The sequence below is a fragment of the Micrasema longulum genome, unplaced genomic scaffold (assembly GCF_059751315.1).
Source record: "Micrasema longulum isolate JH-2025_06_02 unplaced genomic scaffold, ASM5975131v1 h1tg000416l, whole genome shotgun sequence".
Taxonomy (NCBI): Eukaryota; Metazoa; Arthropoda; class Insecta; order Trichoptera; family Brachycentridae; genus Micrasema; species Micrasema longulum.
Genome location: NW_028277616.1, coordinates 472,402 through 492,967, shown reverse-complemented (window position 1 = coordinate 492,967; position 20,566 = coordinate 472,402). Strand labels below are relative to the sequence as shown.

General features: G+C 34.4%; 1 protein-coding gene across 1 annotated transcript in view; it reads left to right on the top strand.

Annotated features, from left to right (window-relative positions):
• The window catches only part of LOC148281723 (immunomodulatory peroxidase-like), a 31,668-nt gene extending 12,199 nt beyond the window's left edge, over positions 1 to 19,469 (top strand). Inside the window, exons 3-12 of the mRNA XM_088226256.1 lie at positions 1,904 to 2,077; positions 2,171 to 2,352; positions 4,457 to 4,655; positions 7,010 to 7,207; positions 8,201 to 8,351; positions 10,092 to 10,248; positions 12,737 to 12,910; positions 15,629 to 15,821; positions 17,631 to 17,739; positions 19,257 to 19,469. Coding sequence (XP_088082382.1) covers positions 1,904 to 2,077; positions 2,171 to 2,352; positions 4,457 to 4,655; positions 7,010 to 7,207; positions 8,201 to 8,351; positions 10,092 to 10,248; positions 12,737 to 12,910; positions 15,629 to 15,821; positions 17,631 to 17,739; positions 19,257 to 19,371 — 1,652 coding nt within the window. The 3' untranslated portion in view covers positions 19,372 to 19,469. The remainder of the gene's footprint in view (positions 1 to 1,903; positions 2,078 to 2,170; positions 2,353 to 4,456; positions 4,656 to 7,009; positions 7,208 to 8,200; positions 8,352 to 10,091; positions 10,249 to 12,736; positions 12,911 to 15,628; positions 15,822 to 17,630; positions 17,740 to 19,256) is intronic.
• The last annotated feature ends 1,097 nt before the right edge of the window (positions 19,470 to 20,566 follow it).

Here is a 20,566-nt window from a genome sequence, read left to right as displayed (position 1 = left end):
AATTGATTTAACCCGGTATTTTCATAATAATGACACTTTAAGAAACCCTTCACAAAACATGAAATTTCACAAAAATTGGGCCGGGCACAGGGTAAATTCTATGTGTATTCGGCCGGTACTCAAAGTGTTAAGGTGACTACATCGAACAATATTTTTTTTTTTTAATTGAAATGTTTTTACGATATACTTAAGTTATTACATTTAAAAAATCAAAATCGACAAAATTAAAGAATTTTTAATTGGTAAAACTTCGAATGCCGACCCCTGAATAACAACAAAATATAAAGTAAATTAAAATAATTAGTATAACATTTGAAAATTAAAAAAAAAAACTTATAAAACTAATAGAATATAAATCATACCTATGTTGTAACAAACATAAACTAGTGTACAAAATAATAATTTTACTGAAATTAATAGAATATAGTATAAAAACATAATTGTTTCAATTATATAAATATGGTGCATACAAAGTTATCAATAATGCAACATAATAACGGTTTAAACGATATTAAAAAATAGATATAAAGTGGAAATAATAATAAGTATAAATAAGGAAGGAAAGAAAAAAATATATATAAAGACTGATTTTTGTTTTTGAGAATATTGTTATTTAAAATTTTATAAACATTGATTATTGTTTTTTTTTTATTTTATTATTATTTACTTATTGAAATCTACAGTCATATACACAATAATCCGGTTATAATATATTAAATACTTAATACTAGGCTAAAAACTATTTCAAATTTATAATTACCAATATACGTCATGTGTCACAAGTATATATTTACAAGAATAGAATTTGGAAAACGAAAAATGAAATGTTTGTACCTTTGTAAATTCAAAATAAAAATAATATTGTTTTTACCCATCATTACTCACCCACGACGACAATGCCTGCATGCTGTCGCTTATTTCCCTTTTGAATTGATTATAATTCTAGTTGAATATGTCACTCGCATTAGCTCCAATAATGTTATTATACAAGTTGCAAATTTTATGTATGCGTGAACTTTTTACTGCATTGGTGTTTACGTCAGCACAGTAAAATAATTTGGTGTGTCGGGTACGTTTAAAGGTTGCATGGAAATTAATTAAACTAAGTAAATTAGGGCAGTCAGTAATGCCATTAAACAGCTTGAATAAAAACATTAAGTCAGAAATCTGTCGTCTACTATTCAAGGAGTCTCTCTTAAAATGTCGTCTCGTTTCATCATAATTATTAAATATTTCTGAACGATAGACATTTAAAAAAAATATTTTGGACTTTTTCTATTTTATATTTGTGACTTTCATAGCAATTATTATTTATCTCGTCATAGTCACAGTTAATATTATAAAATAAAAACGTTATACATAACTTTTTTTTAAATTATTTTTATATTACGTATTTAATTTTTTTTCTCTTTTGAGCTATAGTTGTTTTTCGATTTCTCCAATATTATTGTTATTTATTGGAAACATATTCGATAACCATATTTGCCGCAAAAAATCGGTTTCTTAGAACAGGAATTAGGAACCGATTGTAACTAATATTTCTGGCTTGCCGACCCTGCATATACCGAGCCTACTCCCAATACAAGAAAAATTTGTAACAGTGTTTTTTGTGCCGTTTTGTAAAATATGAAGTGTATGTATAAATAAATAAAACTTTAAATTCATAATTTCGTCTTTATTGAAAGACACGAATCAAAAATCTTATTAGTTTTATAGTAGAAATCGTTATCATAGTGATATGCTGATATGACCCAATAATTCTACATTTATCTTATTACGAAAATTTATTTGGCGTTGACTGAAAAAACCCTGGAGAAACTAATCTGTTTCTTTATTAACCAATTATTAATTAAATAAGTATCTTTATTAACTTGAAATGCTTTTATTTGTAATCATTATTAAGGTCTTCGAAAACCACGAAGAGCCACAGATTCGAGCCCACTTCCTCCAGCCAGGGAAATCAGGACAGAACTTTTCCCCGTCGGAGCAGATGAGAACCAATTGTGGCCAATCAATATCATGCAATGGGGACAATTCATGGCTCACGACATGTCACTGTTGAGAGATCGTGACGGAGGTGAGTGGTCCAAATAGTTCACTATCTTTTAACTGGACTTGAGAATCGAACCTGTTTCTCTCAAATATGCCTGGGCGCTTGCCGTTGTTGTAGAGATCAGTTGCTGTACGACCGACGGTCAATATGTACCAAATAATAGTCGGTTCTGCTACCCAATTAAGATTCCTGAGAACGACACTACGCTGGGCAAGGCTGGACAACGCTGCATGAACTTCACCAGAACCGTCACAGACGTAGACATGGGATGCGGTCAGGATAATGTCCCTGCCAAGCAAGTAAGATAAATCGAATACTATTTCAATTGCGTAGTAGCCTAGCCGGTGGCAATGGATTTTGTGAATGGAATATTGCGGATTTGGGGACACAATTTCGGATAAACCCTTTCAAACTTCAACTAAATTTTTATTTATAGATCTTCCACAAACAAGTCGTTGCAATATAAACAAGTGTATTCGTGGAGGGTCGATAAACATAAACCCAAATAACATTAACAGAGACGACAGCTGAAATTAAACTCAACATGGTTCTCGGCTCAACACACCACAGAATAAACTACTCAAATCATACTTAGCAAATCGGAAGCAGTATACATATGTAAACAACAACAAAAAAGCGAAATATAAACAGTAAATTTTGGAGTACCACAAGGATCGATTTTGGGTCCACTATTATATATTTTATATATTAATGACTTATCACTGTACAATTTTAAATTAAAAATAATTATGTATGCCGACGACATAGGACTATTTTACAAAAATCAAACTGACGCATTTACTAAAAAAGACATAAACGAAGACCTTACCATGTTGACTAAATGGACAAATACAAACTTACTTACACTTAATGAAAAAAAATGCAATATTATCCATTTTGAATCTTTGAAAAAATGACATACAGTAGATGCTTACATAAATGATGAACGACTAACTGAAATTAAAGATGTTAAATATTTAGGACCAACAATAGACAGAAAATTGACATGGACAATTCATATTAACAATTTAATTAGCAATGAGGCGACATTATCGAGTCTTTTTTTGTAAATCAAAAACTTCAAACTTGTTGTTGTTCCAAAAACGGAAAAAATATAGTGTACGAAGCCTATGTAAAAACTAACATATGTTATATGCAACTACTATGGGGAACAGGAAATCACAATGACTTAATCAGACTACAAAGACACCAAAATAAAATATTAAAGTTAGCATATTATCTCCCCTATCTAACAGCAACTAAAGAACTATTTGATCAAACTAAGCAATTAAATGTAACTGAACTCTTTAAACTAGAATACTTGAAATTTATTCATAAATTAGCCACTGATGTAATTGTAGACGAAGATCTTAAACTTTTAAAAAGTTGTAGTAAACATGGACACAATACGAGAATATAAGAAAAACATCATACACAACCTTCTAAAACGAGACCAATAAACCATGGACTGAAATTATAAAATAAACTTCCAGACAAAACTAAACAAAAGACTCAGACAACCTTTACAAAATATGTTTAAAATATTATTATTAACGGTAGAATGAGAATTTTTAAAGTAAAAATATTTTAACATATTACAACAGAGATGAAGAACAGTTTTAGAGAAGGTAATATAGAAGTCTAGGCTAAGTCTAGGCTATCTACTAGGCTTATGACCTGTCATTGGCTGGTTTAAGTGGCCACTTTACACACTGTGTAACATTCACCATTCTGCCCATATTTGAAGATCTATATTTATTTGTTTTGTTATATATATATATAAGATAGCTGTTGGTTTTCCAAATAAGTAAAATAAAAAATAAAAATAAAACAAGTGTATTACAACGACTTGTTCGCGGAGGATCGATAAATTACATAAACAGAGACGACGCGCGACGGCTGAAATTAAACTCAATCAGGGCCCCGATTACAATGGAAAGTTAACAGAGTTATCTTCGACTGTCTATAAAGAAAAAACGATATTTGTGTACGAAAATTAGTATATTTACATAAACATTTAAAGTAACTTCGTCGGTATCCTATAATTGAAAATGTTTAGAAGATAAAAGTGTATTCATATTCTGTTTTTCATACAGAAAACTGAATTTTACTTTGTAGATAAAATTGAAGATAAATGGTAACTTCCCATAGTAACGGGACCATAGTTCCCGGTACTACACATTACAAAAATGACGCGGAATGTGTCTACTGCCGACTGCGACACGGTACAAATTAATAGTTCATGAACACATACTTTTTCTACAAAACATGTGTTTTTACCCCGAATTACCCTGCAATGGTACCCGAAATGTCGAAACGAATCCAACTTAAACGGGCCAAAAAAATATACATATTGATTCAGAGAAACTGTTTTGAATTTTTCATATCTAATCATTATTTCAGATCAATACTGTAACAGCATACATGGATCTTTCAAACGTGTATGGCATTAGCGAAGATATGGCCAAAGATTTAAGAACAATGACGAATGGTGAAATGAAGATGGAGAAAAGGGGTACCAAGTTTTACCCTCCGACTGAAACTAACAAGGATGCCAACTGCCCGTGTAATTCTGACAACGAGAACGTGTGCTACAAAACAGGTATAATTATAAATAAATATGTGGCTTATGAAAATAAATAAATAAACCTTTTGAATTAATATTTCAGACGTTTATGACCTGATGCAGAATAAACATAGACACACTGATCAAGCAAATAATAATTGCACAAAAAGCTTGAATAAAAATTATCTTAAAAGTCCCATTCAGAACTAGCTCCCCGGGTATCTTTTAAAATCTTAATATCAAATATATAAAACAACTTTATGTAAAAACTTTGTTACTATACGCACGTAAACATCATTCTCTACCTTTCGTTATAAAAACAAGAGTTACTAGATACTCCACCCTGATGCTGCAAAAAAATAAATACAACCTTCGGTCAAAGAGGATTGATCTACTACCCGGTTAAGTGTACAATCTACTTTCATTATCCATGAAGACAATTTGTAAGTTCTCACAATATAAAATTGCTATTAAGAAATGGATAGTGGCGGTGGGTTGCGCACGGATCGATGAGTGGATCAAACCAAATAGGTAAAATGTTTGCACTGTTGATGAAATTTGTTCTATTGGTCTATATAAATTGTTTATGTTTTTTTATGAATATTTTAGTTTTTTATTGTTTATTATGTTAATTACAATTAGGTTAATTGGTTTAATTCCGTTTTTTTATTGTTTTAATTATGTTAACTTTGTTAAATAGCTAATCTTATGCATTTATTTATTTATTTATTTTTCATTTTATTTATTTATTTATTTTTCTATTAATTTATCTATTTATTTATTTATTTATTTATTTATTTATATATTTATTTATTTATTTATTTATTTATATATTTATTTATTTATTTATTTATTTATTTATTTATTTATTTATTTATTTATTTATTTATTTATTTATTTATTTATTTATTTATTTATTTATTTATTTATTTATTTATTTATTTATTTATTTATTTATTTATTTATTTATTTATTTATTTATTTATTTATTTATTTATTTATTTATTTATTTATTTATTTATTTATTTATTTATTTATTTATTTATTTATTTATTAACGGACATTGCCCATGTATATAATTTATAGGGTTTACATATTACAATAAAATAATAGTTTAAAATATTTTAAAAAAAGAAAAGAAGCATTGACAAATATAAGGGACATCGAGACAAGATCTGGACTATTTATTTAGTGCTCGTTTAAATCGTTGTAAACTTAAACCAAAAAAGTCTAGATCTTGTCTTGAGTTAACAATACGACAAAGACGGGTCATTGGAGAATTAAGGCCATAGTTTGTTCTATGCTGATCGATGAACAGTACTTCATTGTTTCTCAATCTACGAGTCGGAATATTGAATTTTACTTGTCCCAGTAATGATGGAACATCGATTATACCATTTAGTATGCCGAACATATATATGGAGTCAATATTATTTTTACGTTTCTAGGCATGTTTCACATTTTGTAAAATGTTTCTCTCGGCACGGGACACCCCAGTGAGGGAGCATTATTCTGTATAAAAAAAAAAACAAAACAATGTAAAAGTATAAATAAATATCAGTTTTACCATAAAAGTCGTGAAATTTTACTCAAATACTGATTACAACGTAAAATATGCCACTAACCTCTTTTGAATTCGACATATTTTTTATTAAAAATAGTTTAACGGGTATTTTGAACGATTTGTACGATAAATGCACAAATGTTGAGATCCGTACATTATGTAAGGCTGAGATAAGCACTATCGACAAAATTAATCAAGGTGCTCTGTGTTACATTTCTGACTAAAGCCAATTTGGACAGGTAAAGCGAATGGACGGCGAAAGATAGATACGAATGTTGATTGCTGCAGAAATACAGGAAGACCGAGAAATACAAACCAAAAATACCAACAAATACTTAAAGATGGATATGTCAAAAGTCGGAATAATCGGCGCGCGTGAATGAGAAGATGTGTGAATGTAGAAGCGAGATCTGTATACAAAGACGGTGATACGGGGTTCTATCTTCTCTGCCTACCCTTACGGGGCAGCGGCGTAATGGTTTGATGTTGTACTTTAGATATTTTATTATTTCCATTTTATAAAAAGGCATTTAGGCAAAAGATATTTCATGTTGGCGTATTTTTTGTTCAATTTTTATAAATGCAAACTTGTTATCAATCGGAAGACCTCAAAAAAGATGGTCCGATGACATAATTGCTGTGGGCGATAAAAATTGGCTGCAAACAGCAACCTACAGGAAGAAATAGAAGGGTATGAAAGAGGCCTATATCCTGCAGTGGAGGATAGAAGGCTGAAGAAAATAAATAAATAAAAATGGGTACTTGTGAGCCAAAAATCATTTTGAAGTGTTATTATAATTGAGGTACATTTTATCATTTTTTACAGGTGATTCCCGATCCAATCAAAATCCACAGTTGGCTATTCAGCAAATTGTCTTTGTGAGGGAACACAATCGCCTTGCCCGTAGTTTAAAGACAATCAACCCACACTGGAATGACGAGAGACTTTTCCAGGAAGCTCGAAGAATCAACATTGCAGCTTATCAGCACATTTCTTACTACGAGTGGATGCCCATTCTTCTTGGTAATGTATTGTGTTTTTAAGCGGAGAAAGTGCAAGAAAAAAATCTGCGCTATCTGCATCGATCACCGTTTAAATACCTTTTGATCTTTAAATTTATTTCAACAGAGAGCAAAAACATTTTTGAGAAGGGAATATGGAGTCATAAGCCCAGTAAATGCCTAGACTTCCATATTCCCTTCTCAAAAATGTTTTCCCTCTCTGTTGAAATAAATTTAAATATGAATATAGGGAGGAAATCCAGCCAATCCCCCTAGGGAGGAAATCCAGCCAGTCTGCAAGTATTTGGAAATACTCAAACATTGTTAGCCATACTCAAGCATTGGCGGCCTCCGTGGTGTAGTGGTCAAGACGCTTGACTCACGCACGGAAGGTTCCGGGTTCGATGCGCGGTGAGAACACAAAAAATTAAAATGTGAATTTTCTCAAGCCTGGGTGCTCTGTGATGTAATTCACCACTGTAATTAGGCCTCCTGGCCTGTTGTGGTGCAAAAAAAAATGTAAAAAATTGTTGAACCATGAAATATGTTTAGTGTAAAAACACCCTTTTAAATAAATATTTCATATCAACCATGTCGGGAATCGAACCCGAGACCTCTCGCATGGTAGGCGAACGCGCTGACCATCACACCACGAGGCCATCACACCACGACAAATGAGAACTATTTGAAATTTTAATGAATTTGAAATTAATTTATATATGAATAACTCCCTAGGGTGGAATTCCAGCCAGTCTGCAAGCATTTAGACATAGTTAAACATTGTTAAACTTTTGATCTTGCCAGAAATTATTACAAACGTGCCAACCATTAACTGCACTACGAGGCAGATTTATTAAAAACATTAAAAATAATGTATTGTCCCTGGGGTACCCATCTTTATACCGTTTTTTTATCCTTTGGAATATTATTTTAAGCAGTAAATAAAAATGCGACAGCAAAAGATAGCTGAATGGCGAGTTGGTGATGTATTTGAACACTGATTTGACTTTTTTAGGTCGTACAAACTTGATTGATCATAAAATCATTTTTGAAAACGTCGATGGATATACAAACGATTACGATAGCAGCAAAAACCCTGATGTAACCAACGAGCATGCCCATGCCGCGTATCGCCAGTTCCATACTCAAATTGTGGGAATGCTAAAGTAAGTTCGTTTTTTATGTAACCGCTACACTCTCCGGATCTGGCGCCAAGAGATTACCACCTGTTTCGCTCTATGTCGAACCAAATGAGGAGCATTACCTTCAACGACGAAGAAGACCTCTAAAACTGTCTCAACAACTTCTTCGGCACCAGGCCGGGTGATTTTTGGCGGAACGGGATCAACCAATTAGTCGAAAGGTGGAGCTGGTCGTAAGCAGCAACGATGAATATATTTTTTATTTTTTTATTTTTACGATTATTCAACTCTTGTATAATGCCAGTTCTCCTATATGGGTGTGAATCTTGGCACCTTACCAAAGCTCAAAACACCAAACTAATGAGTTTTGAGAGTAAGTGCTTAAGAAGAATATTAGGTAGAAGGTGGTTCGATTTTATAACTAACATTGAAGTCCCAGAATGGACGCAGCAGCCTTCTATAACTAGCGTCTTGAGGATGCGGCGGTGGATTGGACACGTGCTGCGCATGCCTCAGGAGAACTTAAACTCAAGTTGCCTCTTCTTTAAACCTGCGGGATCACGCCGTCCTGGAAGGCCGTCGATGACGATCTTTCGATTTTATTTGGCGGAACTAGGGGCGCTGGATTGACATGGAAAGAGGCAAAAATGGTGGCTGGCGATAGGGTCTCCTGGAAGCAACTGGTGATGTTCACATGCTCCACATAGGAGCGGATGTGGAAAAGAAGAAGAAGATTTTTTTTTTCAACGTTGGGTATATTTTGACAGCAACCAATAAGTATTTTATTATTTGAAAGTATACACGCTTTATAGTGCCGTGCCCCGAGCTCAAACGAAAGTTACGCACGCAATATACATGATTTAATTAAAATTTATAACCCTCCCTTTTAGGGCCGTAATACATTAATTTTAATTTTCAATAAACTGGTCGATGATTTCCATAGTATACTTTTTGCGATATCTCTAAGGCCTGACCCGAAAGCGAACCTTCGTCTTTATTGAGGGTCCAGCACCAAGCTAGCAGTTACCAGTTTCTAACTAGGATTCTATGCACGCGTGGCCGGAACAAAGTTGATTGTCTTTTTTCTTACATTCATCCCAAGTTTTTTGTGTATTATCTCCCGATGTTTTTTTGCTGAGAGAATGGTGTTGATGACTATCTATATAATAAACATCATGCTGTGCGCCAGTGGTAATTCTGTGTCCATCAATTCCTTCTTAATATTCAAACTATTAATTCATTTCATAATAATCAAAGCACTAAAACGCCAGAAACGGATTGTAAATTTGAAACGCTTTTTATCGTTGACGATTTTTTTTCGATTTTAAAAACATTGTGAGTTCTGATGATTTGAACGATCGTGATGGGGTATGTCTTGCTGGAAGATTTATTTTCACGAACAACCAAACTGCGTTACATTAGCGGTAATACCAACAAGTCATCAGTAGCATTCATGAGTGGTCGTCAGGCCTCGAGAACTCCGAGCAATGTAACCACTGACATTACCATCAGTGTCATAGCAGATAGTGAGAAAGCAAATGGCGAATCTCCGGCGCCAAATACTGGACCCACCCGGCAAAGAGAAGGCGGCTCCGATAGAAAACTTATCAGAAAAGGCAACGGAAGACCACTCTGATTATTATTTCTCAGGATATTACTATAAAGATGTGATTTCCAACGTCGCAGACACCTTTAGGGCATAAAGAGGATAAGGAAGTAATATGTCTATGAGATGTTAATCAAAATCATTTTTTTTTGTTATAGGCTCATGGACGCAGAACGTCAAACTAAATCTACCACATCAATTTCGAACTGGTTCAACAGGCCTGTAGTTTTAGAACAAGGAACAAACATTGAGCAACTTACTGTGGGCTTGTTGACACAAAAAGTTTCAGCAACTGACAGATCCAACGTAGAACAGGTTGATAACATACACAACTTATTCTTATTTTTCTTAGAAGTGGGAGTCAGTGCTATGCAAGCTCCTAAAGTCAGCGTGACCTGTAAAAATCTATTGCGACGGGTCCCCGTGAGTAGTTCTCGTTCTCTAAGCCCGGGTATACAAATAACCTGGCTTCTGTGTGGAAGGCGAGAGTTTGCATTTTGCTAAATCTCCACCTTCAAGCCCAGATCCGTAAAGAATCGTGCTATTAGGTACGGGGTGAGCTCTTTAACATTCTCAGGCTTGTCCGGTAGTGGTGATCCTCCAAGGATGAGGCTCCTTTTATGATGTAAAGGATCACATTCACATACAATGTGTATGGGTTTTTCCTGATCTGCACTGCTTCTAGCAAGGTGTTGGTTCAATCTGCAGTGCCTTGTAAGGCCTTTAGTGATAACCCTCACTTGATTTTGGCTTTATTAGGTCCAAAAAAAAAATTTACACTCTGCTTCCTGACCCATGACCTAAGCCCATTTTGAGAATCACATTACGGCAACCCACAGTAGGGTTCAAAGCCTATTGGGTCTGTCTCAGTTCTTAGCCTTGCCAATTCATCAGCTGTCCGTCTTATGTCTTACGTCTGTCCATCTTACCGTTGATGTTTGAGTGTCCAAGTGCTCAAATTAATGGTTCACTGTAACACTTATTGACCCAATTAAGCACCCGTAGGCTCTTTAAGATTAATTTAGAATTGAGTTGGATAGAATTCAGTGTTTTTAGTGCAGCCTTACACTCAGAGAGTATAAATTATTTTGTTTTTTACTGTCTGCGCAAATTTTCATGAGCGCGGGCATAGATGGTATAAAGTTCCGTTTGGAAGACAGTGGAATACAGCCTTAGGCTAATGGAGAAGCTTTTTGCGGATCTAACTTCGTGTATCCCAGCATCTGATTCCCTGATTGTCCATCTTTCTAGGAGCCATCGGTTTACTACACAATGTCTCCTTCATTGTTCCCTATCAGGTGTAAGCACTATAAAATGCATTTGAAAATTGAATTCCATAGTCATTACTTCCGATGGCATAGCTAACATCGAATAATCGATGAGGTATTGCTGCAAATTCCTCATAGTTCTAGATTTACAGTTGGCATTGCCCGACTCCATTGCATGAAACATGGTCATATCAGCCTCCATCTGCACATGAATATGTAGAAGATTTAGGCATAACATCGCTTCCATTGCCGTAGTTGAAGTAGAGTCATTGCTCCAGTGGTAATTCTAGACCATTCTTTGTAGGCTGGGATATGCTCCGCAGCATACTTTTTATTGGGCTTTTTTGTGGCAAGCTATACACCAAATATATTTTCAAAGTACAGGTTTTGGTTTGAGGCCCCATTTTTTACCCACCATTAGTGCGAAGCGGCAACTAGTGCGAAGTATAATTTTGGCCTTTCTGGTCCCATTTTGTACGCGTAAATTCTAGTCTTTGATTCAAGATCATTCTTAGGTATTTGACATCTTGACACTCCAGTTTTGTCTTTTTACACAAGCTCTCAATCTCTTTTAAGGCCATCTGCATGAGTCTCGATTAGTACCCGGCCATCTACCCACAATCGAGACCACCAAGTCATCTATATTTCCCTGAGTCATAAACTCTTAACCCCTCGTAATCGACATAAATCGTCAACCACAATGGACCATTCAAGTGAGGATAGAACACCACCTTGAGGACAGACCCTTGTTATCGATACCTCTATAGTGGTATCAAGCAATGTCGTCTTGACCGTTCTGTTCGATATCATTGACTTAATCCATTACAGTGGTCAAATCAACGCTACGTTTTGTCATTCCATTAGTAATGATTTCAATTGAAATGTTATCAAAAGCTCCTTTAATGTACAAAAAGGCACAAATCCTTGAAGATGAAGGCTATACTAACCTTCTTCTCTGGTCTCAATCCTGGGATTGGCTGGCAGCAATTACTTTTATTCTTTTCTTCCATTCCTCCCTGTCTTGTGTGGTTTTTTTTAAGTCAACATATGATGAGCAGCGCACGTCCTCTAATAGGTCCTCCAGGTACTCTCGGCGTGGGCGTCCCCTAGAATTTGTCCCCTCGGTCATCCTCTCCATTATGACATGTAGGAGGCCTTCTTGACGTATTACATGGCCGATCCATCTCGCTCGCCTTTCGGACAAGGTCCTGAGCAGGTGCCTTCCACCTTCGATTCTTTGGAGTACCTCCTCATTTGTAATGTGGTCTCTCCAGGAAATTCCTTGTGGTCTTCTATAGGACCACATCTCAAAAGCCTCTAGTCTCCGTTTATCTCTTTCGGATAGGCACCATGTCTCGCAGCCATACATCAAGATACTCCATACATAGGTCTTGATTAGGAGTATTCTTAGTTTTAAGTTTATATTATTTAATTCTATTATTTTTGACCTTTTATTATGCTAACATACATATCATATTTGTTCGAAATATATTATTTCTGATCGTATTTCAACTAACAATGTTATATAATTTTAGATTAGCGACAGAATGTTGGCTTGTCAAGGAGTTGGCTATGGTATCGACATGAAGGCTACAGATATCCAAAGAGATCGAGACCACGCACTTGCCTATTACAACGACTACAGGAAGTATTGTGGGCTTAAGGTTGCTCAAAGCTTCGAAGATTATGCTGATTTGATTCCACTGGAAGTAAGTCCATTTTTGACAATTTCTGCTTACTTTGATTGTTTCATTGTTTTTAAATAATATTATTCCTTTTTATTTTTGTATTTGAGTACTACAACAACAAAAATAAACCATCACGCCAATTCCTCATAAGAGTAGGCAGCCTTATACCTCCTTTTGATCTAATAATTCCTCCGTTACCTAATACCTCCTCCGTTGAATAATATTCAAAATCCCTTTGTCCGAAAGTGATATTAGTTTGTATTTGTTTAAGTTGTCTTTGCGTTAAGGACCTAGTGATAGCATTATTTGTATGTGATGTATTGTAGGGGTTATGTCTTTCCTTTGAGTAAGAGTAGTTTTTGAATCTGTAAGTAAGTATTGTTTTAGCGTATAATTGTTTTGGTGTCATAAGTTGTGATTTGTGGAATATTTCTTCAGTAAATGTCTGTATCGAGACTCTGAGTAATATTTTAACTATGGATTTTTGAGCAACAAATACACTATTTAAAACTGCGTCACTCGCACTACCCCAACCGATTATACCGTACTCCAAAATTGATTGGCACAATGCAAAATAAATCTTTAAAAGTTCCTGTACATTAATTATATTTCGAATTGTTTTGAATATACATATACGTTAGTATTTTAACACATTGAGCACCGGCCGAGTACACATAGAATTTACCCTGTGCCCGGCCCATTTTTGTGAAATTTCATGCTTTGTGAAGGGTTTCTTAAAAGTGTCATAATTATGAAAATGCTGAGTTAAATCAATTGAAACTTCTCGTATTATTTATTTGGAACAATTTAATAAGTCATTTTTGTATGATAGTTTTGCCAACATTATAGCCTTTATGGAGAGCCACATTGCGCATTGCAATGTTCGCACATATACAGGGTCTTACTCCTTTTTTGCGCTTTGTATCCCGGAGCCGTGCAAACACATGAATGTAATAACCACGCGTTGTGTGCCGGTCCCGTGTGTTCACGTAGTTTACAGCAGCAAAAAAGGAACTAATAAAAGTCACTAGATGTCAATAAAATTCACTTTTTTAGATAGCTGGTAAATCACGTGAAAACACGGAACCGGGACACAACGCGTGGTTATATAATCACGTGTTTACACGACTCCGGGATACAATATGTTAAGTTTATTATTAGTACCTCCTAGTACTAGGTACAAATAAAATTTGAACATCTAGTTATACCTTTGCATACAGATCTCACTTCCTTTACATTCATAGATCTTCTCATGCGCGCGCACCAATTGTTTAGACTTTTGACATGTCCATCTTTAAGCATTTGTTGGATTTGGTCATGCCATTTCTTTCTCGGTCTTCCTCTATTTCTGCATCCATCAACATTTGCATTGCAAATATTTTTAGCCGTTCTTTCGCTGTTCATTCGCTCTGCATATCCATGTATTTGAGTATTTGTCTCATAAAAACAAATCTCAACCTCATACACTATTTCGTTCTTTTTATTATTGATTTTACTGCCTTTGAGTACTTGATTCAATTGGTCTAGCGTTGATTTTTTTTTTCAAGAATTAATCTGATCAATAAGTTGCACTCCAAAAATCATTTTAAATCACATAATTAGATGCCTTCAAATCAAAACATAAAAACATGCACGAGTAACGTGCCGAAAACGTGCCGTATTGGTATTAGGTAATTTCATCATCATCATTCACTTTCTGCACCTAATAGTGCATAGGACACTGCAATAGTACACCAATCGCAGCGTATATTGATATTTTTTTGGTTATATGAAGGTAAGATGATCAGTCTTACGCTTCAGGTACTAGGTCTGGGACTATGAAATATTCTAGTGTAAAAGACACTTTTTAAATAAATATTTAAATAAAATCAAACGCGCTGACCATTACACCACGAGGTCGACTATTAGGTACTTTAGTATCATGCAAATCTGGGTAACTTTTCTTTTGAAGGAAGGCTGGGACCTAAAAATTAATCGGAATATTTTTTTTTTTAAGAAATACAAGTACTCTTATAATTCACCTAGATATTCCAATTTTGGTGGCCATTTTCAGCAAGTTGTAAATAACTCACTATTAGATAATGGAGATCAAGTTGTGGTAGAGTGGGGTTCAAACCTCGGACCTCTGATCCCTATTATTATTTTGTTCGGTTTAGTTGTTTGTCTTTTAAATACTATGTTGTTTATATGCCTATAATATAAGACAGTTTGTAATCTTAAGCACTCGGCATATATATATATAAATACCACTTCCAAGCAATATTTTTTCTGAATCTTAAAAACCACATTATGGATACAAACCATTCTTTTCATTTGAATAGAATTAAAGTTTTACATTCTGTCACAAATAAATGTATTATTATGAATAACTTAGAAAATATTGAAATCAAAATTTTTGTTAATTCACACAAAACTTTGATTAATAATACCATATTTCAAAATTCTTACCCCTGCTGTCAATATTCCCCATAATTTGGAAAACCCCACCCCCTCTACATCACACTGCCTTGCCCTTCCATCAGTACCTTGATACTAATTTGTTTATTTTAGTTTATATTTACACTTGATGATGGGTAATTAAAAATACTTGAAACTAAAAATAGTGTTATTATGTTAAACTCGTATGTGGTAAAAAATTACTAAGTTTTAATTTTAAATAAAATTTTAATGTTTTTTCCATAAAGTAAATGCTGAAACAATAAATAATATAAATATCAAATTACATTTTGATCTTTGCAGTACATTCCTACCCTGAAAAAACTATACAAGAGCTACAAAGATGTTGACATATCAGTTGGAGGAGGTTTAGAAAATCTTGCCAATGGTTCACAAGTTGGAGCTACCTTCCTGTGTATCCTGAATGAGCAGTTCCAAAGAACCAGACAGGCTGATCGTTTCTGGTTTGAAAATTCTGGATCTGGATTAACTTTGCGTAAGAATACTTTATTATGGGGTACCAAAGTAACACCCTTGTGGGACACCAAAATATGTGTTTTTATTTTTAATGCTTAACTTGGGGGAAGGGGGATTTCCTTAAAATAGTATATATCTTCTTGCGGCGACTTATCAGGTCCCCCCGACGTTGGCAATCACTATGGCGAAAGCATCTCGGTCATGCGCTACTCCGAGGCCAGGAGAACTGCTTGTTGGATGTACTCGCCATAGTGATTCTTGGGAAAAAATTACCAGAGTGGATTCCTGTTGACTTTTCTGGTAGATTTTTCTGTCGGGGTTACCTTCCCTTAGCCGATTCTGGTTTGGAGACGCTAGAAACTCGCCTTTCATCCTCTCGTTATCTGCTGTGATCACACCGTTATGAGTTTGTGAGTGATCCCATTGCCCAGGGTTCGCGACGTGGACGCTAACGAGTAGGACTAGTCAGTAATGTTGCCAGTGGAATGCAACTGGGCATTCGCAGCATTAAATAGAATCCCACCTTCCAGCGAGATGTGACTCACTGCGACCCTATTGACGGTTCGAACCCTCGGCCCCATATAGGCACTATTTAATTAAATAAATTTTCTAATTATTATTAAAACTTAATCAAACCATAATGTTATAAGAACGTAGTTTACCCACACAGACAGCAGGTATGTTTGCTGGAGTACATTTATTTATATACACTATTTAATTAAATAGAAATAATAATAGGACAGGTTCCCACTTAAATCTGTGGAGGGGAGTATTTTGTAAAAGTAAAAGACGGTGTCACCCGAGCGGTTGAAACTAGTTATTAGTCTATCATGCTTCTATCAAGTAGATTAAAATTTCAACCTATCATTTATTTTAAAAAAAAACATTTTTTGTTAAATACAATGAACTCTTTCATTTTCTCAGGGCCTTGTGGTCTGTTTTTTAAGAGGGAAATGAACTTCAATCGAGAAAATTATCAACTAATTTGAATGCCTATAGATTATGTAAAGCGAGCGCAATATGTATTGAAGTAGACATTATTTGATGTGTGAATTGATTGGTCAATTTGTTTTCATGACAATGCCAATTGACTTTCATTTCATCAACCGTTTCCCGATGAACAGCAATGTTACTTTTGCCACACATAAAACAATATTGATTCCCATAATTTACTTAAAAGACTTCTATTCCGTGTGCCATCTAGACCGACAAGACAAAATCTTCTGTTTTTACACAGAAAACGCGTCAACAAATTATTTGAAAGAACCTACAATACCTAGAGTATGCGACCACTACAACAATAGATTTACCGAGGCTGATATTTTTTATTACAATGTATGTAAATTTAGGTCAAAAATCATAGAAATATTTTTTTTTTTATAAATTTAACTTTTTGCACATAATGTTAATTGTACATTGGCGGGCTTATTGCCAAATAGCAATTTCTTCCAACCAGACGTGATTTAAACAGAGACACTGTAGTAACATGTTTGATGGTGGATAGGAGATGATTCCACAGTTGAGCGGCATAGACACTACATGAGTTAAATAAGAAAAAGAAAGTGTGGAAGGCTGTTAAGAGAGTGCTTTGAAAATTAGAACGAAGAGGTAAACCATGAACTGATAAGCGTTGAAATTTTTTACGTCGGAGTTTTTTTTATTATAATATTTAACATAATTTTAATTATTGTCTTAAGTGTAAACATTTTTTTTTGTTGTGTGCATGAAAGTCCTACACTATAATATACAGAGAAATTGTCAATATTTGTGTACACACTGTTTGTTTACCCAAAAAAAACAAATATTTGACACTTTTTTTCATTTCCAGAACAATTGAAAGAAATCAGGAAGTCCACTTCTTCTAGACTTTTCTGTGACAACGGAGATGGAATAACTAAAATCCAACCCAAGACATTCGTTCTCATCTTCCCAGGATTGTAAGCGATAGTTTTAATACATACTTTGTGATTATGATTACTAGTGATAAAACGGATAGTAGATTGGCCGGATACCAGATATCCGGTAAGGTCCTAAGACGGATTTTATGAAATTTCCGCAGTGAAATTAATATGATCAGTGCGTTTGACCACAATGCAAGAGGTTTCGGGTTCGATTCCCGACATGGTTGATATGAAATATTGATTTAAACGGGTGTTTTCACACTAGAATATTTCTTAGTCCCTGGACTGTTACCTGAAGCTTAAGACTGATCATCTTACCTTGATGTAACAAATATGATCAAGATACGCTGCGATTGGTGTACCAATGCAGAGCACTATGCACCTTATGTGCGGAATGGGAATTATCATGCGCGGTCCGTTCATAGAACGCATGGAACCATTGGTTACCCTAAATTTACGTTTAACAAATATTGTTTATAAAATATCATGTTTAATAAATTAATTATCAGTCATAATACCTTACATTTAGATTACTAATAATTAATAATTGTATTAATAGTCGCGATAAATTGCGGAGGAATTTTAATATTGCCTTGGAAAACAAATTATAAAAAGAAACATAACCTCCCAGCGCGTCCGTTTACCAGCGCTGTCATGCGCGTACTACTTGCTACTGGCTGGCTGGGTATCGATGTAAAGAACGATCGCGATGGAAGCATATTTGAAATTACGTTCCGGCGCCGCGCCGTACTGAACGCGCAGTCCGGGCGCAGGCGCAGACTAAAACTCTCACTGGGCAACGGAAGCAACCGAAACATACCAATACATTATTTTCCATGTAGTTTACATGCAATGCGAATGCAACGCCGCTGCCGCGCCGTGCCGCGGAGCACAGATGCGATTTTAGTATTTTGGTGCTGAACATTTTATTATGATTATTATTTTGTGGTGGAGTAGAAATACAAAATAAAATGTTGAATTTAATTCAAACATTACATCAATATATTATTGATTTGTTATAAGAAAAAAAAATATAACCTATTACATAAAATTATGTTGATTTTTCGGGTTCAAATAATGACCAATTCTTTTTCGTTGAAAAGTCGTGTTTTTTAACAAGATAATGTATATATTATAGTGAAGTTGGTTGATTTGTAATTACAATTTATTACTAGATATGTAAAATTATTGTTACTATTCCTAATCATATTTAATAGTATTTAGTTTGTTTTTAATTTCTTAAGAGCAGTGTATATTATTATGTACCAATTACTTATGTATTTATTGCTTCCCTAATCAAAAACTCTACCGCACGCCCCTGGAATGCACGTAAATTATTTTTACGTAAATTTTTTATTTTTAAATTATAAAAAAAACAGACAAAACTTATATTTATTTATTTATTTTATTTTAAAAGGTAATTAAACAAAGATTCATACTAGAGAACATGTTATTTAACAACTAATAATTTAATCATCAACACCTGCATCTACGTCGAAAAAATATCTGATACCTATATTGTGTTTTACAGTTTTTTCATCTTGTTTTTTCAGCAACACCCTTGTTCCTTGCAGCGAAATTCCATCCATGAATTTGACCATGTGGAAGGAAACCGCTCCCGCTTCGCCCGCTTCGCCCGCTTATAAACCAAGTATTATCGTCAAATAAGTTTCAATGTTATTTATATGTTATTTATATGTTATTTACCAATATATTTGTAATGAAATCTGCGTATATAGTAAACCGAACATTAAATTAAACAAAAATTGAAACTTACTTGTTTTATTTTAGTTAATAGGGGAGCAGGGGATATAGCGCCCAGCGGCCAACACCGTACAGCAAGTTTAACAGTTTTATGTCGGAAAAAGGCGAGTTCTATATCAGTGTCACGCTCGTTTATTTAATTTAGTCTCACATCCTCGCAAGTTATCACATTGGTCAATTAGCTAGCGGTGCCATCAGTGATGTGATTGCACATTCGCTCTTACCACATAACACCACAAAATAACTCCTTAGAACATATTTTTACAAAAATGGTTCTATCAAATTTCAAATTGTAAGCATATTTAGCATAATTTTATCGACAGTGCAACACTCCATTCCTTTTTTTGTAACGACAGTTATCGTAAGGTGATCATTCGATCACCTTACCATCATGTAACGGAATATCGAAATAAGCTGCATTTCGTTTACAAATGCAGTTCCCTATGTACCACTGGGTGCGGAGAGGGGAATGATGGTGATAATGAGTTTAATAAGAAACGCGGTGGCTGAGAATTGAACATTGTTTTTCGGTCACCATCTCGCAAATTCCTCCCAGATGCTGTTGCGAAAAAGACAACTGCACGTCGGATTGATTATGCTCAAGTAAAATTTACAATATCGACATTTCGATGTCTTGTTTTCCGCGCCCCAAAACTGAACCGATTTGGTTGTTTTTTTAAAGGAAGAGTATCAGAATATGAAATTTTGTTTCAGAAAGTTTTCCGTTTTCAAAAACATTTATCATATTTTTATACCATGCGTCCTAAGACGTCGGCCTCGTGGTGTAATGGTCAGCTCGTGTGCCTACCATGCTAGAGGTCTCGGGTTCGATTCCCGACATGGTTGATATGATTTTTTTTTTTAAATTTCATTGATAAACCCTTACGGGTTACATACATTTAACAAAATATTTTCACTTTTAAAATTCACATTCTACTGTTAATAATAATATTTTTAACGTCTTTTGTAAAGGTTGTCTGAGTCTTTTGTTTAGTTTTGTCTGGTAGTTTATTGTATAATTTCAGTCCATGGTTTATAAGTCTCGATTGTCCTTTTCTCGTTTTAAAAGATTGTATATGATATTTTTCTGATATTCTCG